The 23,355-nt window shown below is 35.5% G+C and overlaps 2 protein-coding genes across 2 annotated transcripts; both read right to left on the bottom strand.

Annotated features, from left to right (window-relative positions):
• Nucleotides 1–4,796: 4,796 nt before the first annotated feature.
• On the bottom strand, nt 4,797–8,880 carry PYCARD (PYD and CARD domain containing). The gene is made up of 3 exons (XM_012542685.3): nt 8,527–8,880; nt 7,836–7,907; nt 4,797–5,233 (listed from the first exon to the last, which is right to left on the bottom strand). The coding sequence occupies exons 1-3, from the start codon at nt 8,798–8,800 to the stop codon at nt 4,977–4,979; spliced, it is 603 nt and encodes a 200-aa protein (XP_012398139.1). The 5' UTR covers nt 8,801–8,880; the 3' UTR covers nt 4,797–4,976.
• Nucleotides 8,881–21,443: 12,563 nt separating this feature from the next.
• On the bottom strand, nt 21,444–22,881 carry LOC100926112 (olfactory receptor 2K2-like). Its single transcript, XM_031937313.1, has one exon. The coding sequence runs from the start codon at nt 22,873–22,875 to the stop codon at nt 21,931–21,933; it is 945 nt and encodes a 314-aa protein (XP_031793173.1). The 5' UTR covers nt 22,876–22,881; the 3' UTR covers nt 21,444–21,930.
• Between the last annotated feature and the right edge of the window lie 474 nt (nt 22,882–23,355).

The raw sequence follows: 23,355 nt of genomic DNA, 5'->3' as shown, positions 1-23,355 counted from the left end.
TTTACCTTTGTACTAGTATTTATCATATATATATATACATATATATATATATATATATATATATATATATATGAGTATATTTGAGTTTATCTGCAATGCCACTGCCATTCATAGGTACAGGATCTCATCATCTTATGTTTGGACAATTTCAATAGCCTTTTGGATGGTCTTCCTGCCTTAAGCCTTTTCCCACTCCAATCCCTCCTTCATTCAGCTTTCTTTACACATACAAACATATATACATACATACATGTACAAAATCTCCTCCAATTACATATTAAAACATTTTTCAGCATTTGGGTTTTTTTTTTTACTTTCAAATGTTATCCTTCCCTTTCTCCCTCTCTTTCATACCCCATCTCCACCCCTAGATGATAAGGAAATGTTTTACTTGATTTTACATCTGATTGCTTACCATCTGAGATGGGAAGAGAGGGAGAGAAGAACAAAATTTGAAACTCAAAATTTTAAAGAATAATGTTTAAAAAATTGAGGGAAAATTTCCATATTAATGATTTTGTATAAGAAGACTTGAATAAAAGAACAATTTCAGTTCTTTCTCTGGAGATGGTTAGTATGCTTCATCATTAGTCCTTTGGAATTGTTTTGGATCATTATGTTGCTATCACTGTATATGATATCACATCTTCCTGTCTCTGTTCACTTTCCTTTATGTTAGTTCATGTAAGTCTTTCCAGGTTTTTCTAAAATCATTCTGTTTTCCATTTCTTATAGTACAATAATATTCCATTACAATCATATACCACAACTTGATTAGCCATTCCCCAATTAATGGGCATCCCTTTGACTTTCAATTCTTAATCATCAAAAAAAATGATTATAAAATATTTTTGTACAAATTTTTTTTGCACTTGAACACAAACAATTTCTCCCAACTTAGGACATTTTCTTTGGCTCTTGCCTATGCTTAAACAATTTCTCTTTGCTTTGGGAGCTCTGGAATTTTGCTGTAATATTTCTGGGAATTTTCATTATGAAATCTCTTTCAGGTAGGTAATCAATGGGTTCTTTTCATTTCTATTTTACTTTCAAGTTTCAAAATATAAGAGCAGTTTTCCTTTATAATTTCTTGAAGGATGATGTTGAGGCTCTTTTTTTTTGTTCATGGCTTTTATATCTAAAAGCCAAGTAATTTTTAAATTATCTCTCCAGGTTCTATTTTCTATGTCAGTGGTTTTTTCCAATGTCTCCTTTCAAATTTTCTGCTATTTTTTCATCCTTTCGATTTTTGTTTTATTGTTTCTTGGTGTCTATTGAAGTCATTAGCTTCTACTTGCTCAATTCTGACTTTTAAGGAATTATTTTCTTCAGTGATCTTTTGTACCTCCTTTTGCATTTGTCAAGTTATACTTTTAAAGGCATTTTCTTCAATGGTTTTTTTTTCCAATTTGACTAATTCTGCTTTTTAAGAAATTCTTCTCCTCACTGGCTTTTTCCACTTCCTTTACCATTTGGCCTATTCTTTTCCTAAGGTGTTATTTTCTTTAATCTTTTTATGTGTTTTCTTTACTATTAGGTTGTTGACTTGTTTTTCATGATTTTCTTAACATCACTCTCATTTCTCTTTCCAATTTTTCTTCTACCTCTCTCACTTAATTTTCAAAATCCTTTTTGAGCTCTTACATGGTCTGACACTGATTCATATTTTTCTTGGAGGTTTTGGTTTAGGAGAATTGACTTTGTTATCTTCTAAGTGTGTATTTTGGGCTTCCTTATAACCGTAGTAGCTTTCTATGGTTCAGATTCTTTTTTTTTTTTTTTTTTTTTTTTGCTTATTTCCCCAGCTTAGTGACTGACTTTTAACTCATTATTAATATAAGGCTTTTCTTCCAGGGTAAAAGGTGCACTGTCCCAAGTTCAGGGCTGGGGGTGTGTGATATGTAGTTGTTTTCAGAGGTATTTCTAGGGACTTGTACATTTTTACTTCTTCTAAGGTGGTATAATCTAAGGAGAGGTGTATTTACTACTTTCATGGTCTGTCCTCTGATCTGTGAGAAACTATAGGCACTCTTTTCTGTCCTAGAACTGTGAGGAAAGTCTCTGCTCCACTGTGACTTCAAGCTTTAACATGCTAGCACTCCTTAGCCTGGGAATGCCAGTCAGGCCTGTCCAGACAATGGACATAGCAACAGAGTCTTGCCTCAGTGCTAGTAAAGAGACTCTTATAATCGCTTACTGACAACTTGATAGATTCTTTTACTGCCTCTAGGCTATGAGTTCTGGAAGCAGCCAATACTGCTGACTCAGTTGCTCCAAAGCTTTACTGGAGTCCAGTGTGTACTAGCTCAGTCTGTACTGCACTGCATTCCACTCCTAACTTAGTGTGACAGACTTTTTCTGCTGACCTTCTAAGTTGCCTTTGGTTGGAAAATTGTTTCACCTTATCTGTTTGTGGGGTCTGATGTTCCAGAATTTGTTTTGAGATAGTACATAAAAAATATTCAGAGGAATTTGGGGGAAAGTTCTGGTGAGGTTCTCCCTCTTCTCTGCCTACCTGGTTCTGCCTCCTGGTCCAACAATTCTATAAAACAATTTGGAATTATGCAAGAAAAGTTGGTAAATAAGTTACATACTTTGATCCAAAGATTCTACTTAAAAGTCTATATTCTACAGATGTTGACAGAAAAAAAATTAAAAAGACACATGTGCACAAAAAAGCCTGCAATGGAATTAATTGTATTAAGAAGGAGCTAGATATAAAATATTGTATCTAGAAACTGGATAATAACTAAAAGAATTATGGAATGCTAATGTAGAGCTTTAAGTAGCAGTTCTGGTCTGTGAAGTATGCAGTATGAAAAGTGTCCTGGGGGAAAGTCCAGTCACACTGAGTTATGTCTACATGTATGCATCTTAAGGAATGACAATATAAAGAATTCAAGGAAATTCTTTACTATTTAAGTAGTAAATAGTAAAGAATGAATAAAACAGTATAGTAAATAAAGTAATAGTAAAGAATGAATAAAGCAGAACCAAAAAATATGCACAATGACTATAATAGTGTCATAAAAAAGTTAGCATGAAGAGGCAAACAAACTCTAGTTAGTAAAAAAAAAAAAAAAAAAGTTAGTATTAGTAGCATCCAGTCAAATTTAAGGAACACAAGTCAAATGGGGAGAGAGTAGTGCATCAAACATATCTGATAAAGATCTGATATCCGCCATATGCTGGGAATTTATACAAATATGTAAGAGCTATTCCCCAGTTACTAGTTGGGGACACTTAACCTTCTTGCCTTAGTTTTCTCATCTGTGAAATGAGCTGAAGAAGAGAATGGTGAATCACTTCAGTACTATTGCTGAGAAAACTCCAAACAAGTCATGACTAAACTACTGAACAGGGTATATTTGAACTCAGGTCTTTCTGACTACAGGCTCAGCCCTTCGTACACTGCACTACCTATGTACCTCCAGCTAAATAGAAGTGAAGGGTAGCATTCCAGAATGGGGAACAGCCTTTGGAAATGCTCAGGGTCTGAAGATTGGAAGATTGTATGTGAGGGACAGCAAGGAGGTCAGTGTCATTGGATTGCAGATTATGAGAAGATTGGAAAGAAAGGAAGAGATCATATTGTGAAGGGATTTAAAAGTCAAATAAAATTTTTTATATTTGGTTCTGGAGGTAACAGGGAGTTACCCGAAGTGGGAAAATACTACCCACTTCCAGATAAAGAATTATGGATTCTGAATGAATAATGAATTCAAAGCATCCTATTTTCACTTTTTTCTTCTTTTCCTTCTTGTGGTTTTTCTATTTTGTTCTGATTCTTCTTTAACAACACAACTAATGTGGAAATATGTTTAAATGATTGTACATGTATAATCTATATCAGGTTGCTTGATGCCTTGGGAGGAGGGGACAGAAAAGGGTGAAGGAGGCAAAAAAATTGGAACTCAAAATGTTATAAAAATGAATGATAAAACTATTTTTACAAAAATTTAAATTCAAAAGAAGAAAAAAAAGCCGGAGGAAGGGAAGAGGAGGAGGAGAAGGAAGAAGAGGAGGAGCAGGAGAAAGAGAAAGTTCATTTACTTCTTTGCTTTTTAATCCTTTAGCATAAAGGGATACTTTATTTTATCAAATGCTTTGTCTTTGTCTCCTGTGGATTTAGGCCTTAGTCACTTTCTTTTTGCTTCTCTTTTCACAGTATGCAGTTAAGTATTGGGTTCATCACTGGAGCCCCAGTGGAATATTAGCAATCACTCAGAGTTCAAATCTCCAGTGCCTATATACTGAATTGGTATGGTACCCTTCTATGGTTTCCAATAATCCAAGGAATACGCTACCAGGTTTGGTCTCTCTACCTCATGCTCTTAAAGTAAATTGTGTTTTCTGTTCTGTTCTAAGAGTCCAGGGCTGGGGTCTAATTTCAAGTGTCTGATTCTTAAAGTTGTTCTTGATTTATAAGGATTTTGTGCAGAGTAGTAGCTGATTTCAGATCCCTGCTCCATCTGTCTTCTAGATGTAGATTCCATCCCTTTTATCTGAGCTGGCTTACCTGCATAGTCTTTTGGCTGTCTTTTTGTGCACTTCTAAAATGACAGGAAGATGTTACTTCTTTCTTTTTCAAACTTTCATTGGGGTATCTATGTGAGAAGTGAACACATGCCCCATAAAAAGGGGACAAAGGGGTAAGGGTTTTCAGTGCTAGAGAGGAGTGGAGCAGAGTTTCTTGACTGAAAGAGATTTCCCTGAGGAAGTTAAGGGACCAGGCTCAGTCCTACTTGGAGGAGACCAACGTGAGAGGGAGAAAACAATCAGAGACATGGAAAAGATTCAGTTGTGATAGTTTTATTTGACTTTTAAAGGCAATTTGGGAGACCAAAACAGGAGAGAGAAAACATACATACAGGAAGAGACTCGATTTTGATACTTTGATTTTTTTAAGGCAATTTGCAGTGTCTTGAGAATCAAGCATCAAAGTGCCAGGGTTAGGGCAGAATGCTAGATGCTCCTCAGCTTTTCTCCAGTTCTTCCACCAGAAAAGGGTTGTTTTTCCTCAGAGCTTCTAAAAACATGTCTTTACATGCATCATTCCAGTTTCTCATGAAGGTGTAGAGTTGTCTCATCTGTTTCTGTACGACGGCCTCAGCCCTGATGGTGTCATATTGCTCTGCATTCAGAACCTTCCCAAACAACTCATCTAGGACTGGGTCTAGCACAGTGACACGATTGATGAGGTTTGTCCGATGCTGATCCACAAAATGTACCTCTAGGGTACACAGGAGGAAGAGAAAAATAGGGAAAGGGTGAGATGATGGCTCATGCCTCTTGCAAATTTAAACAGAAGGGGGCAAATGGTTAATTCCTGGGAGGGAGAAAAATCATTCAGACCCATATGGGAAAGAATAGGAGAGGAAGAATGGATACTCCATCATTGATATTGATACTTGATTAGCCCTAGGGCAGGGGAAATCCTTCTAAGCAAGTATATTTTGTTACCCCAAGGTTGTCTGACTGCTCCTCCTCTTCCCCCCATAAAAAGACATTCAATAATCCATAATTATAACTTGTGAGTTTTCAGTGGGACCATTTGCCTATCTATGCCTTTTAGCTAATCCAGCCTTTTCCTCTCTCTCATATCTTCACTAATTGTCTTCTGTGAAGAGACTAACCTCACTGTGTTCACTAATTCCTTTCTTTATCTGTCACCTCCATTCATTCTGCAATCCTTGAACCATTTTGGACTAGCAGAAGCTCTGGTCTTAAGGTTTTCAAACATAGATAAGCCTCAATTGAAATATCCTTCAAACCTTCTTTAAAAAGTCACTACTCTCAGAACATTGAATTGGGATTCTGTTTCCCAAGAATCCTTTAATATAATATAAAACAATGCAATAAAACTATAATAAATAATACAATACATATAATTATATATTATAATATGAATAATACAATTTTATAAATAATGCTATAACATAATAAATATAAATTAATATAGCATAATATTAAAGCACTATGAAGTAAAGCCACTGGCATGTTTTTATGACTTGTTGATATTGGGGAAAGACGTAACATGAAATATCCCCTTGGCTCAATTTCTATTTCTTTTTGACATCTTCCACTCATGTTCTTCCATCTCTTAGAATTTACCAAGACAGACTGCCTGCCTTCTCCTCCCCCTATTATCCTCTCTAACCTTTATTCCAAGCATCCCTGTTAGCTATCCTGTTATCTCTTTTCTTTTCTCCTTCTTTCTAACCCTCTGTAATGTCTGATTAGTGACTGTATCAGTCATCTCAAACTTCTCTCTCCAACATCACCAAAGCTAATTGCTAATCTGATTGCTGATCTGATAATTTTTGTCATCCTTTAGTCCACTTTGCAGCATCTGACACAATTGACCAAGATGATACAGTAGCGCATATCTTGGATCTAGAATCCAAGGACCTGGATTCAAATCATGCTTAATCTTGGGCAAATTATTTAACCTCTAAGAGTCTTGGTTTTCTCATTTGTAAACTAAGGATGATGGATTAGATGGCCTCTGAGATCCCTTTCAACTGTAGATTGATGATCCTCCTGGATACTGTCTCATCTCTGACTTTTCATGATAACTGCTTTCTTTGGGTCTCCTCCTATCCATCTGACTTGTTTTTTCTCAGCCTTCTTTGTTGATCATCAGTTATGTCAAGTCCTCTAACTGTGGGTATTTCTCAAGGCCCCATTATAGTTTCCCTTCTCTTTTCTTGCTATACTCTTCTTACTTGGTGATTTCATTAGCTTGCATAATTTTATTATTGTCATGCAGATGATACACGTTTCATACTCAACATGTTCAAAACAGAAGTCATTATTTTTTCTCCTAAGCTCAACCCTCTGCTGAACTTCCCCATTTCTACTGAAATAATACCAAACTTATAGTCACTGAAATTTTTAATCATGTTTATGTGTGTGTCTGTGTGTGTCTGTGTGTACTCCCTTAATTTACATAGTTTCCACCCTAATTCAGGGTAGTAATCTTTCAACTCTATTATAATAGTTATTCTATTTGGTCTTAAGTCTCTCCCTACTGCAGTCCATCATCTCCAAAGTGACTTCCTTAAAATGCAGGCCTGATTATGCCAATTAAGTACTCAATAAACTCCAATAGTTTCCTATTCTTCTAGCATTCAAAGCTCTTCACAAGCTGGCCTCTTCCTATCTTTCCAGTTTACTTATATATACAAAATTGCAGTCTAAGGATATTTGCTATTCCAAACCTAGGATATTCTATTCCCCATCTCTATTACTTTGTAGTACCCTATGCCTAGAATTGCTCTCCCTACTCACTTCTATCTCTTGGAATCCCTAAATTCTTCCAAGATTAAATTCAAGTACCACCTTTTATAGGAAGCCTTTCCCGGTCCCATCAAATGATAGTACCTTCTTCCCTAAAAACGTCTGATATGTGATTAGTATATGACATATACACATATATAAATATAAACAGTACATATATGCATATACATATATGTGTATATGTATGTGTATATATATATATATATATATATATATCTCCCTCATCAGAATGTCAATTCCTTAAGGGAAGACATCATTTTGATTTTGTCTTTTTATCCCTATGTATGCTTGCTTACTTTACTGATTCCACCCACATGTATCTCAGTGCATAGTCAGAAGTTCAATGCAGGAAGTCTTCCTGAAAGATGTACTGGCTGAATAACAAACAAGACTCTACCTACATTCCACATCTTGGAGGATGCTCCCTGGTCCTGAACCTTTATCCTTCACCCTTAGTGTCTACCTTCCACAAGCTATGAAGAGCAAAAGACTTCAATGTAGAGTTCCTTGGGAGAAAATGAATTAGTACCTACCTGATGCAGTGCATGCTCTAGCTGAATGCTGAGTGGATTGGGCTGCATTTCCTTTTGGGTCAGCCCTTGAAGCTGTAAAGAATAGAAGAGTGATTGTTCCAATTTCTCTTAATTCTGAATTTCTTCTCTCTGGGGATCCCCCTTACCATGTGACACCTCTTCTTCTTTCTTCCCTACCTCATTCCCCAGTCTTAAGCTCCCAGAAAATGTGATTCTTTTGCTCTTTCTCTTGCTGAATGTCTGTATATGTGAACATTCATGAGTGTTAGTATATATCAACTTGTGTGTGTATTAGTGATGATATGACAATGTGTGACAGGATGTGTGTGTTTAAATATTTTCTACAGTCTTTTGTGCCAGTATTTCCTTACCCCAATTTACCCAAGGGCAGTGCAAGAAAATGAAAATAATGCTGAGTGGAAAAGGGACAGTAATGAATGATGTGTCTGGAGGCCAGATATATAGTGAAGAAGCTACGGTAGGCAGGAAGGCAGAGGATGGCTATAGCTTGGGATGGAGGGCAGGGGTTTGTGTCCCAGGTGAAAACTCAGGTCTGTAATGGAGTTCAAGGCGGGAACTTGAGCCTGGAGACTTGGTACAAAGTGTAGGAAGTGGAATGGGAGGGGTTCGAAATGAGCGGGTTGAGGATGGGTCTCGGCCTTTGCGAGGGAATAGGAGAAGAGAGCCTCACCAGGCCTCGCCGCTTGCTGGAGTGCGACAGCTTCTTCTCGTAAACCCATATCTAGGATCACCTCCGCAGTCAGCTCCATCCCATAGTCCTCCAGGTAGTGACAGACGATCTTGTCACTGAGATCCACGCGGTCCAGAGATGACAACTTCCCCCGGGGAATAGGGGTGAAATTTTCCCGCAGCGGCCACGTTCGCAGCTTAAATTTGAACATCTTGAACTCCTCCTCCTCCAGGTTCTCCAGAGTTTTCAGGATGAGGTCCCGGCCGCGAGCCATGGCTCCCCAGATTCAGCGGAATGAACTTTTTGCTCTGTGTCTCTCCCTCCGTGGGCGGGACTGGGGTGGAGACTTCATACTTCCTATTTCCCGTCCTGTTTCTACCTCTCTGTCTCTGCCTCTCTGTGTCTCTGTTTCTGTCAGTCTCCCGTGCATCCCCTCTTTGCCAGAACTCAGGAATGTTCTAGGACGGGATGGAGATGAGATAGCCAATAACACTAGCAAAAGCATGTAATATGCATTCCTCCGTGGCCCCCTCCCTCCTGCCTTTCCTCATGCTGCATCTTGTTAGGAATGGAGGTGGGAGTGTAAAGTGAATAGAAATTTCAGGTCCTTAGGCTCTGGGATCAGTTATAGGGATTTGAGCATACTGTTTATGTAATGTCATATGGTAGAAAATGTTTGTGTGTGTGTATGTGTGTGTGTGTGTGTGTGTGTGTGTTTGCGCGCGCGCGCGCGCAGGGAGAGGAATAGGAGTTGGTTCTCTTTGGATGCTGAGGAACCAAGGCTTAGACAGGGACCTCGGCTTTCATCATCATCCTAATCTTGAGAGGGGGAAGAGAGACAAAAGTGGGGAGGAAGAGAGGAAGATAGCAGAGACAGACAGACGAGAGAGAGAGAGAGAGAGAGAGAGAGAGAGAGAGAGAGAGAGAATTATATATTCTTAGCATAATTCCAAATTGCTTAATTGCTTTCTGACAAAAGTGACAAAGCTCTACCAACAGTAGTAGTAATCAGTAAATAAAATTACTATTTAGAATAACATTATTTAAATAAAACAATTTTTTAAAAGGATTTCACTTTGGATGGGATAATCATCTCCACTGCCTAATTTTCCTATCAATTCCTCCCCTCCCAAGACTTCCTGGGTTGAGGGGGATAATGAAATGGATCACAAAAGCCTTCGGGCTGACCCTTAGAACTGTTGGTAAAATAAAGGAAGAGAGAATTCTTAAGTTTCCATGTCCAGGACTTTTTTATAAAAAAATTTTTTGTTTGTTTGTTTGTTTTTGTTTTTGTTTTAAAGCACAGAGCCAACAACAAATCCCTGGAATCCTACAAGGGAAACCTCTTTCTAATTTGGTATCAAATTATAGATATAGACTATTGACTTCTCCTTGGGGTAATCTATATGAAAATGAGACTTTTTTCCCCACTATGAAACAGAATCATAGCAGTGCTTAACCCTACCATGAATTGATTTGTCTAGCACTGAATTGTAAGTATGCTTACTGACACAGGCTGACATTTCTCAAACCAAATGGTGATTCTATCAGTTCAGAGTCTACTTGAGACAAGATTCCTCGGTTTCTAGCTAAGATCCATTCAAACCACAGGAAGAAATGTCAGAGCCAGGGAGATAAAGAGGAGCTTCCTAACAGTTAGTATATGTGAGTTGTGTTAGAGGAAAGTGAAATGACTCAAGCTCAGAGTTCCACCTGGTGGTATATATTGAGATTGCACGTTGAATAGCTATTGCCACTCATTGCTATTCAGCATAAGACAGGCGTTTCTGTGGAAAGGATTAATTCCTACATGGTTCACATTTATAGAACAAATTACCCTTTTATGTGAGCCATTTTCAAAACTAGAAAAAGATAATGCTGTAATTTTTTCTTCTAAGACAAATTATGGTTGCAATTTCAAAATGAAGCAAAAATAAAGTAGAAAAAGGGAACTATGGACCATCAGTTAGTCAATAAGCATTTATTAAGTGTGCCAGGCATTGCGCTAAAAGTTTGGGATACAAAAAAGACAATAAACAGTTTTTTAACTGGAGAACTTCACAATTTAGTAATTGCCATCAATAAAGAAAATCAATGTGAAACTATTACATTTAAATGTTAATTTTTACCCTGAATTTTACCCCACATACTAAGCCAGAATAATACTTTCTATTTGTATGTGCAGTCTTATACTCAGTCCCAGGGATTTTTTTTTCATTCTTTGTACTTGTAGCCTTAATGTCTAGCATAGAGCCAGAAATATAGTAGGTGCTTGATAAATATATGCTGTGGACCCAGTACTACTGGACCCACACCTAGGCAGGAAGCAGATCCTAAGGCTTGCCTCCAGACATATACTTCTCCCTTTCCACCTCCTAGGACCCATCACTACCAGATTCTGGAAATTTTTTTTTTTTTTTTTTCCATTTTAACCTTTAGGCTTTTTTTTTTTTTTTTTTTTTTTTTTTATTTAATAGCCTTTAATTTACAGGATATATACATGGGTAACTTTACAGCATTAACAATTGCCAAACCTCTTGTTCCAATTTTTCACCTCTTACCCCCCCCACCCCCTCCCCTAAATGGCAGGATGACCAGTAGATGTTAAATATATTAAAATATAACTTAGATACACAATAAGTATACATGACCAAAACATTATTTTGCTGTACAAAAAGAATCAGACTCTGAATTATTGTACAATTAGCTTGTGAAGGAAATCAAAGATGCAGGTGTGCATAAATATAGGGACTGGGAATTCAATGTAATGGTTTTTAGTCATCTCCCAGAGTTCTTTTTCTGGGTATAGCTCAGATTCTGGAAATTTATGAAGCTACCCTGACACAAGCCTGCCGGTACTTATTTTGGAACTCCCTGTGACTCAACTCTACCTACCCTTGACTGTGAGGAGGCAGGTCCACATACAAAATGAGAAAGATGTTAAAAATTAAGGGAAGCCATAGAGTTAAACCCAGACAAAAAGAGTAACTCGACAATAAATATTAGTAGAGGCACAGAGGAAAAAAAAGCGACTTGGCTTTAAGGACTACATGAAGGGTTGGAAGATAAATGAAGAAATGAAATGAAGAAAGGAACAAAAATTCAATTCAGAATAAAAATAATAGCTATGAGAAAAATTAGAAAGAGAATAGTTTAGAGCAGAATGCAGAAAACTTTACACAAGTAATAGATGGATACATAGAATGTAACAGAACTTATTTGTTCATGAGAGAAGAAAAATGCTCAAAGCTAAAGGATTTTTTTTTAAAAATCGAAAAAAAACCATTTACCTGGAAAACATAAAATGTTGCATTAAAATGAAATGCCCCTATACTTGGTGAAATGTTATTGAAACCATTAACAGAGAGTCTAGACACCTCAGCACTCTTAAGCAGTACCAGAGAATGCTGAGAGAGGGGTAAACTGTAACATATCTAAACTATAAATTGTGGAGACCATGTTAGTATTACAAAAATCTTTAATGAAACATTGTACCATGAGAAATGGCTGAAGGGATTGTATCAAAATAATCTGAGAAGACTTAGAGAAACTGATGAAGAATAAAGTGAACAGAACCAGAAGAAAATCTGTATAACAACATTGCAAAGACAAATATTTTGTTTTACTGTACATATTGATAAATTTATTGCCTCAATCACAAGAACAGAGTTCTTATTACTATTCTTATTCAAGAATCAGTGTCCAAAAAACTCAAATCTTTTGACTGAATTAAATCTCAAATTCAATAAAATGTTTTGTTGAAGAACTTCTGCCCAATACCTTGCTAAAGTTTTTCTTACAAATTAAATATTCATGTTTATTCTCTGGTACTTTGGAGAAATGTGTTTTGATATGCTTCTATGCAAAAAAAATTTTTAACTAAAAGAATTAGAAAAATTTGGTTCAGAAGGAATAGACAACCTCTTAGGAACTTTTACTTCAGATTTGAGATTTGTAAAATAGTGTTAAGCTTGTCTAGGAAGAATTGAAGAGAAATAGTTTTGAAAGACCTAAGACCTCTGCTCAATGCAATGACTAATCACAGCTCTAAAAAGCTGAGGATGAAGAATGCTACTCAACTGTCCACCTAAACCCCCACAAAAATAATATACCATCTGCTCTGGGTGGATAGGAGCTATTACACATTTTGTCATCTTTTTTTTTTTTTTTGGGTCATTTTCTTATCTGTTGTCCAAAGAGGTAAGAGATTTAAGATGCAGAATGAGACATTACATTTTTACATGGCCAGTCTAGGAATTTATTTTATTTTATTTTTTATTATAGCTTTTTATTGACAGAACATATGCATGAGTAATTTTTCAACATTGTCCCTTGCAATCACTTCTGTTCCAACTTTTCCCTTCCCTCCCTCCACCTCCTCCCCTAGATGGCAGGGAGTTTCATACAGGTTAAACATGTTAAAGTATATCTTAAATACAATATATGTGTGCGGATCCATATAGTTCTCTTGTCGCACAAGAAAAATTGGATTCAGAAAGGTAAAAATAACCTGGGAAGAAAAAAAAATACAATTAGTCTACATTCATTTCTCAGTGGTCTTTCTCTAGGTGTAGCTGGTTTTGTCCATCATTGATCAATTGGAACTGAATTGGATCTTCTTATTATTGAAGATATACACTGCCATCAGAATATATCCTCATATAGTATTGTTGTTAATGATCTCCTGTTTCTACTCATTTCACTTAGCATCAGTTCATGTGAGTCTCTCCAAGCCTTTCTGTATTCATCCTACTGGTCATTTCTTACAGAACAATAATATTCCATAATACTCATATACCACAATTTACCCAACCATTCTCCATGGGCATTCATTCAATTTCCAGTTTCTAACCACTACAAACAGGGCTGCCACAAAACACTTTGGTACATATAGGTCCCTTTCCTTCCTTTAGTATCTCTTTGGAAAATAAGCCCAGTAGTAATACTGCTGGATCAAAGGGTATGCACAGTTTGATAACTTTTGGGGCATAATTCCAAATTGCTCTCCAGAATGGTTGAATTTGTTCACAACTCCACCAACAATGCATCAGTGTCTCAGCTTTCCCTCATCCCCTCCAACATTCATCATTATTTTTTCCTGTCATCTTAGCCAATCTAACAGGTGTGTAGTAGTATCTCAGAGTTGTCTTAATTTAAATTTCTTTGATCAATAGTGATTTGGAAGACCCTTTCATATGAGTAGAAAAAAATTTCAATTTCATCATCTGAAAATTGTCTGTTCATAATGTCCTTTGATCATTTATCAATTGGAGAATGGCTTGATAGGAATTTATTTTAAATACACATACACACATATTTCTAACAAAAGTTTTGTTTTTCCCTTTTCTTTTTTTACCAAAGATGAGGGGAATTGGAGAGAGAAAATAAGTATTTATTAATTAAAAGTAAACATGAATGTTTTATTATATTTATAATAATTATTATACTTTCTGGGAGGGGGTTGCTAAAAAAATCAGAACAAAAAGGAGTTTATAAGACTGTTGATTTAAGAATCTTGCATTTTACTTTGGTTCTACATTATCCAAATAATTGTTATTTTATGTCTTCTAAAAAAGGCCCAGCCTGGTCCTAGTGACTGGAATAAGGAATAAGGCAAGTCACTCATATCCTCATCCTAGCTTTTCTAGCTTTTCTCTATTTTTATCTTGTCCCCAAATACTTCATTGAAAGAAGGGAATAGAGTTTTGAGGTTGGAGACACCCTCTTTTAGATATATATTGAGTCATTAGTATTTCATATTCCTGTATTACAATTGCCAGTAAGGGGATTCTTCATCATCCTAAAGTGCAAGCCTTTTAGGCATTAAGTTACAAATGGCCAGAAGAGTTCCCCAAAGTAGGGTCAACTGGAAATAGTAAGCACAACCCTGAACATATTTCATGGTCCTTATTACACTAGCAAATAGGATATACCAAAATAGTCCCAATCATCACACTGATCTGGATACCTCAACTCCTAGCCCTTTGCAATCTCTACTCTCTGACATCTACTTTCCATAGCTCTCTTCTTATGTGTTTTTCCTTGCAATAGCTTCCTGTTCTCTCTCTCATTCCAAATGTCACATTCAGAGTTGGGAATTCTTGAGAATTCTGTCCATTTGGTAGATCATTCCCCTCCTCAAAGTCTCTCTACAAACTAATAAGGAATATGGACCCAAGTGACATTGATTTCAGCAAAATAGGACATAAAGTCATCTGTGAAGTCTAAATATGTAGTTGTGTTCACTTCCTCAGATAACATACAAATATTTTGGAATAACTGCTAGCTGGAGTATGAAGAAGAATTGACCCTGAGATGAAAAAAAATTTTTTTGACTTGAAGTAAAGGTGAAAGACTTAGAAAAGTTTCACAATTTCTCCAAAATAAAGTGGTATAAGGGCCACTGCCCCTCTTCTAAAATTACAAAGCCGAATTCAGATATTATCACTAACAGTCATCATATCACTGAGTATTTCTTTGGTTCAGGAAATTGTGGAGTCTCTCATTATCCTTGTGGTATATAAAATGGGCAACTCTATTCAGATATGAAATTATTGGAGCCCCCTTTCAAATCAAGACATGATTCTCTCTCTTCATTATCTCAAATCCCTATTCTGACACTATTCCTCCCACAGGAATACAAAATCATTCTCTAACACTTACTCTTCATTGGGGAGCTGTGTTTCATAGGACATCATTAAAAGTTAGTTTCTTTTGCTCTCTACCATGGAAGTACAAATAGGTTACAGTGGGACTCAATCCCATAAGTAAGTGAAGTATTTAATTTTAAAGGATGATCTTATTAAAACTAAAGTTGCAACTTATTTCTTCTCATTAAGTTTGCATTTTCTCCGAAGTGACATGGTCTCTAAAGTAATAATTGTTGTTGTTTGTTCTTCTTTCCCAAAAAGGACCGTGGCATCAGGAAGCTGCTGCCATGATATGAAAATGAATTGGACTGAAGTTAGGGAGGGCTGTGAAGAGTCATCTGTCTCACTTTGTCCCCTGGAGCCATCTAGTTCCTGTGGTAAGAAATAGATCAAGATGACTGGAGATGGCCCTGGAGGTAGTGGAAGACCCTGGGTTTTTTCAGTTAATGTCTTTAATAGGTCTCAGTTGGACTGAGGCAACTCCCATTCAGTGATTAAGGCTAAATAAGAATTTAGGCAAAGAATGACATATTTTCATTTAGTTAAAAAAAAAAAAGGAGAATTTATACTATATTTTTTTCTTAAGAGCCTAAATGGAGATGAAAAGAACTAAGATTATCCAGAAAAAGATCTCAGGCCCAGGATCTATTGTGAAGAAGAGAAAATTCAGTCTCTGATGATTTCTGCTAATATCAAATAGTTCCAAGGAATGGGACATTAATAATAAAAGTTTCATATATGTTTGGTTGAATATGTGACCTAAGTGATATGGGCACTCCCTTCATATCTTAACCCTATTAATCCTATTTAATTCTCATAATCTCTGATTATTATCCTTTTTTCCTCTTAAATCCTCTGAAGAGAATCTTCATCATTTTTGCTTTCTTTGAGGAAGATGTTATTATAGTCCCCATTTTATGGGTAGGGAAATAGCATAAGAATCTGGGAACATTAAACTTGAAAAGTAGATAGTTCATGTGCTTTAATCTATTTATGTATTTTTGCAGTTTTGCATATTCTGAGAATTTGATATTCCATCATTTGATATTATTTGAAGTATTGATGGGAGAATATATAGTATTAATATTATCTCATGTATATAGTACTTTCCTCATAACAATTCTTTGAGGAGAGTGTTATGATAGCCCCCATTTTAGAGTAGAGAAATAGAATAAGAATCTGGAAACATTAAACTTGAAAAGTAGATAGCTCTACAAACAAGAAGAAAAAATCTCAAAGATACTCTCATTTTTGTTATTTCTTTACTTCCTTAGCTATAAAAGACTGTCAAAACATTCTCTTGACACTGACAATAATTATTTACTAGTATGTGTTTATTCATTCATTCTTTGTTCTTATGGGAATCAGACTCTTTAAATAACATTATACACACACATACGACATATATTCTTTTATTGTTTAAAGAATTTTTATTTTTTAAAATCCAGTTTTATTTTCAGGTTTATATCCTTTTCCTCCTACTTTACTTTCTTTTTTCATTGAGAAAGCAAGAAAAGAAAAACCAATTACAAATATGTGTAGTCAAGCAAGACAAATTCCTACTTTAGCCATGCCATATATGTGTGTGATATTTTATTAAAATATATGTTATAAATATGTGAATATATCTATGCCTCAATTTTTACAAACCCATCATTCCCTATCATGTTCCAATATGTGTTCTTTAAAGTTGTATTTGGTTATCATGCTGACCAAACATGATTCCAGGATACTGATAACAGGTCTACTTCATGGTGGATTCAAGTTGCAGAAGGAGACATACATTATCATAAACATACAATGTGGGACCTTTTGTTCTTGGATAAATTCAGCATACTTATTAATAAGGACTTTGTGTTTGTTTTCAATAGAAATAACTATAGGAAGGGAATAGCTTATATAAAAAAGATCACAAAACTATTTGTCTTTAAAATATAAATAATGTTTATATATTTCCACAAATTCATTTACATTGTATTCATATTTACAGAGTATATATTATTCACACACTAAATATACATAAATATGATATTTTAAAACAACATAGATGTTCAAAAGAGAGGAAAACATCTTAGAGGTAAGTTCTAAATTTTCAAAAAAATTTTATTCTAAACTTAACATCAAATAACAATGATCTTTTTCACATACACACACATATAGAGAATATAGTATATAACATATATAGTATATATACACATATTTGATATAATAGAAATGAGCATCATAGATGAAACTGTGAATCTCTTTTAGATATTGTTACCTATTCTCTAAAAATCTAAAATAAATAAAGCATATAACTTTAAAAGCTGTCCTGGTTATCTGTGACACTTTCAATTCTTCCTTCTGTTTTTTTGTTGTGGTTTTTTTTTTTTTGGTTCATTAAAAAAAATACTTCAATGAAACAATCAGGATACCACATTAAGTAATCTGATTTTTGATTGATGAAAAATTAAGGACTTTCTAAGTTTGGCGGGGGAGGCCAAGCAGGTACAAGTTCCAATACTCAGCAAGAGCTGTCCACTTTACCCAAGTGTCAATAAACAATCAAAGGAACATGGAAGCAATAATTGAATGATAAGTATAGAGTCAGTTTTAGAAGAAGACATAAGGGTTGTTTAAGGGGTATAATTGTGAGATAATTCCTTGGATCAATCTTTAGGTCTGAATTTTTGACCAACATCACCTAAGTTCTTAATTAAAGGTCTCTAAGCCATAAGGAAAGGTGGTCCTGTTTCCCAGACTCAATCCCTTCTCTTTCCCACTTTCTCAGTTCCCAAGCTCCTTCTTTTTTCCCACTCCTTCAACTGAAAATAAGAAAAAAAATTAACTTTTAATATAGTCAAGAAAAATAAGTTTCTACATCATTGATGTCCGAAAATGTGTCTCATTTTATGCTGACTCCACACTCTCTGTCAAAGTGTGTAACTTGCTTCATAAATGATTCTGTGGAATCATTGTTAATCACTGATATTTTCTTACACAATGTTATTGGAAAATCGTTTTGCTGGTTCTGCTCCTTTATCAACATATTAGTTCATAGACAATTCATCTCAAGGTTCTCTGAATGCCTCCCTTTCATCATTGCATTTATATCATTAGCTCAGCTGATTCCAACTTTTGTTTTTAGTGCTTTGTTACACAAAAATTGCTGCTATAAATATTTTTGTACACCTGATTTCTTTTCTCTTCTTTGGAGTAGAAGTAGCAGCATTTTGATCTCTTTGACTCAGTAGTAATTTAGTGACTTTGTGGATACTGATCTACCATTAGAGTGTCTGTTTTCTTGAAGGAACTCCAACAATTGTCATTTTCCTTCTTTGCTCATCTTTGCCATTCTTATGGGTACAAGGTAGAATCTTATAGATGTTTGAATATATATTTATCTAATTTAGAGATGTTAAAAAATGATTATGGATAACATGGGTTTCTTCCTTTGAAAATTTCCTGCTCATTGTGATTTGACCATTTATGATTCAAATAATGGTTTTTGTTCATCTTTCCCTGAAGTTTAAGTAGTTCTTTATATATCTTGGATAAGAAAACTTAATCAGAGAAATTAACTTTAAGTTGTTTTCTCAGTTCACTATTTCCCTTCTATTTTTGACTGTATGGGTTTCAAGTATTTAAAAACATTTTTAGGTTTATCTTCCATGATTGTTTATATTAGCTTCATCCCTTCAATTTCAGTTCTTTGCCTTTATATGCTTTCCTAATATTTTTTCAAGATGATCAAGGTAAAAAGAAAAGAACCTATGTGTTCTAAAATATTTATAGCAGCTTTTTTCTGGTAGCAAGGAACTGGAAATTGAAGGGATGCCCATAAATTGGGGAATAGCTGAATAAGATGTGTTATATGATTTGTGATGGAATATTATTATACTATAAGAAATGATGAGCTGGTTGATTTTAGGAAAACATGAAAGGATTGGATAAGATAATAAGTGAAATGAGCAGAACCAAAAGAAGGTTGTATACAGTAACAGTAATATTTTTCAAAGAATAATTGTGAAAAACTAAGCTATTCTGAGTATTATAAGTATTCAAAACAACTACAAAGGCCATATGAAGAAAGATGATATCTATCTCTGAACATGAATTGATAAATAGAATTTTGCATAGGATGTTGTACACACACAGGATCACACACCCATACACCCACACATCTGTGTCAAATGATGGTCTCTAATATGGGATAGGGAAGGAATGTAACAGTCCAAAATTTTAAAATATAACCAAAAAATACATAAAATTAAATTTTTAAAAAGCCCAACCAATTACTTCCAGAGTGCTTTCCAGTTTTCCAAGTAGTTTTTGGCCAATAGCCTTTACTACAGTAGTTAGAGTCTTTGCACTAAATATGTTTTTGGTGGTTATTTTTTTCCTTATTCAAGAATTCACATAGGATTTACTCCCTTTTCTGTTATAAGTGCTTTTATTTGGTCCAGATTATTTAATTGGAGGAATACAGTTCATCTAGCCCAACTAAATAAATGAAGTAAATTGACTCAAATTACCCAAAACAGCAGAGCTATGATTTAGCTTTATTTCCTCAGAGTTTAGAACATTAAGACCCTTAGTAAGTGCTGCTTGGGATCCAAGGACAAAACTGTTTCTAACTACTGGGACACAAGAAATGTAGAGTGGGAAGTGGAATCAGGGAAGATTTTATAGAGAATGTAGGAATCCAACAGACAAAGTTGGGGAAGGAGGAAATTCCAGGCATAAAGAATGATATAAGTGGGGCATCTAGATGGCACAGCGGATAGAGCAGCAGCCCTGAAGTCAGGAGGAGCTGAGTTCAAATCTGGTCTCGAACACTTAATACTTCCTAGCTGTGTGACCCTGGTCAAGTCACTTAATCCCAACTGCCTCAGCAAAACAAACAAACAAACAAAACAAAACAAAAAAAAAAAAAAAAAAACGATATAAGCAAAGACATGGCAAGTTATTTTTGCAAAGCAAAGTGCACAATTTGGCAAAAACAAAGAGTACATGAAGGAAAGTAATGACCAGTCAAAAAGCATTTATTAAACATTTATCTCATGCCAGAAATTGTGCTGATCACAAGAGAAGTAAAGACAAAAGAAACATTCCCTGCCTCTGAGGAACTTATATTCTAATGGGAAACACATCTATTCAAAACAACCATAAGCCAAATATAAGGAAATTTTGGTGTAGCAGGCACTAGCTGCTTAAGTGACTAATGTAAAAAGCCTTATATAGAAGGTAGCCTTTGGGGTGAGTTGATGGAAACCAGGACTACTAGATGAAGAGATGAGGAAAGAGAGAATTTCAGAAATGCAAGACACTTCAAAAGCTAGTGCATAAGCACATGGAGATGAGATATGAAGTGTTCCTTATGAGAAATGGCTGGACTATAGGGTGTGTAGAGGGGATGGTGGAAGAATACTGTTTAAGTTACCTTAAAAGAAAAAGTAGGATAGGGCTGGGCTAGAAAGATCTTTAAATCACAAACAGAAGAATTTATCCTCAATGTAATAGGGAGCCACTAGAGTTTTTTGAGCCTAGAAATGACATGATTGGATTTATACTTTAGAAAAATCACTTTGGCAACTGTTTGAAGAAATAAACTGGAGTGGGAAAAGATATCTTTTAGGAAAGTATTATAGTAGTCCAGAAAAAGTGATGACAGTCTGCACTAAAATGGTAGCCACTGGAATAAAGAGATGTGTCCAAATGTGAGAGATGTTGTAGTCATAGAAACAAGGGTAGGCATTGCATGAATGAATATTTGGGGTAAGTGAATGCGGAGCCAAGCATGACACCATATTTGCTAACTGAAAGGATAATGTCACCCTTGACAGAAACAGTGAAGTTCTGAAAACGTATGGGTTTGTAAGAGGAAAAAATACTGCACTTTGTTTTGAACATATTGAACATATTGAGTGTGAAAGACCTGCAACATCCATTTTGAAATGTCTAATAGGCAGCTGGTAATGCAGGATTAAAGCTCAGGAGAGAGACTAGAACTAGATATTTAAATCTTGGAGTTGGCTACAAATCATAAATGAATTCCTGGGAGTTGATGAAGTCACCAAATGAAAATGAGATAAAGGGGCTTAGTGACAAACTATAGGAAGCCTTGAATGTCAGGCAAAAAGATAATTATTTTACTTGAATTCATTGGGAAAGACATCCTAGATGTAGTGACTTTTGAAGAGCAAGTATTTTCTAAATTGAGGGAATACAAAAATTGACAGATACAAAGACATAATAACAAATATTAATGCTCACATCTATGGAACATAAAAGAAAAGTAAATAGAAAACATTAATACATATGTGGTGGAATTTACTGTTCTGTGTTTAAGCAAATATTCCATCTACTTATTAAATAATTCACATTTTTATAGCACTTGGGATCTTACAAAGTTCTTTGTTCACAAATAGGTAGGTAGCATGAATATCATTACACTTACTTTACAGATAAGAAAATTGAAACCCAAAGAGATTAAGGGACTTGCCCATGATTCACAGCCAACAAGCACCTGAATCATAACAGAGATCCTGATCCCAAATCCAGCATTTTATTCTATGACAGCATAGTGCCTCTAAGTAAAATATATGTCTCTTATATTGTAATAACTGACTTCTTTTGCTATCAGCTCATACAATAAAGAGTCAAAGACAGAGCTTTAGATGCTAAATGACTTTCCTTGCTATTCTTCAAAGTAGCCACATTATAATGATCTACTCCTGCAGTTACAAAGTGATCTTAACCCAATCAGAATCTTTTATGTTTGTGACAAAGGAGAATTTCTCTTAAATAGTTTTTTTGCAGCCTCTTTGACTTCCTTGTTCCTCAGACTGTAGATGATGGGATTTAGCATGGGCGTCAGCACCCCATAAAGTAAAGAAATGATTTTGTCTGTTTCTTGAGAACTTGCTGTTGAGGGCTTGAGGTACATGGACAGGGCAGCCCCATAGTACAAAATCACCACTGTCAAGTGGGCTCCACAAGTAGAAAAAGCTTTGTTTCTTCCTTCAGCTGAGTTAATTCTCCAGATGGTAGAAAGGATGAAAAAATAGGAAATACAAATTAAGAGCATGGGAATGGGAAGGAGAAGCACACTGACCACTAGCATAATCATGTCCATGAGCAAGGAGCTGCTACAGGCCAATTTTAGCATGGCAAGAATTTCACAAGTGAAATGATCAATCACATTCCCACAAAGAGGCACTTGTAGAGCAGAATTTGTTTCTAGGAGGGCTGTGAGGCAACCAGTTATCCACGATCCAGCTGCCATTTCCACACAGATCCTTTGATTCATGACAATAGTGTATCGCAAAGGGTTACAGATGGCCACGTACCGGTCATATGCCATCACGGCCAAGAGGACACACTCTGTGGACCCCATGGCAAGAGAGAGATACATTTGCAGAACACACCCTGAGAAGATGATCGTTTTTCCTGTGGCCAACAAGTTCACTAGCAAAGTTGGAATAGAGGAGGATGTGTAGCAGATGTCCATGAAGGAAAGGTTCCCTAAGAAGAAATACATGGGGGTGTGAAGGTGAAAATCCAGGATGCTGATTACAATAAGAGTACTGTTACCAAGCAGTGTGATCAGGTACATTATCAGACTGAATGCAAAAAGAACCATCTCTAATTTTGGATACTTAGAAAATCCCTCCAAAACAAAATAGGTCCAAATGGTGTGATTTTCTCCTTCTATCATGTTTTTCCTCTTTTATCTGTGGATATGGAAAGAGGTGAACATTTCATAATATTTAACTGAGTGACAGTAAATTTTATCCTTAGCAAGGATTATTTCTCTAGCTTACACAGAATTTGGCCCAAAAAGATTATGTTAAATGACAAAATTTTATTTGTTTCACAATCTGGCTCTCACTTATCTCTCTATCTTTTCTAGCTTATATTCAAATCCCATACATTTTACTGTTCAACCAAATTGCTGCCTTATTTTTCATTACACATAAAATTTCCTCTTCAGTCTCCCTATCTTTGCAGTCTACCATGCCTGATATACATCCTCTATGCTTCTTAGAATACCTAATTGCCTTCAACTTTCAGTTCACATACTACCTTTTATATGAGTTCTTTACTGATATCTCCTCCCACAATTATTAATGCCTCCTCTCTGAAACCACCTTACATATATATAGCATATGTTTTGTATATGTTTTTATGATTACAA

This window comes from Sarcophilus harrisii, chromosome 1, assembly GCF_902635505.1.
Source record: "Sarcophilus harrisii chromosome 1, mSarHar1.11, whole genome shotgun sequence".
Lineage (NCBI taxonomy): Eukaryota > Metazoa > Chordata > Mammalia > Dasyuromorphia > Dasyuridae > Sarcophilus > Sarcophilus harrisii.
The sequence above is the reverse complement of the archived record's forward strand: the minus strand, read 5'-3'. Positions and strand labels throughout refer to the sequence as shown.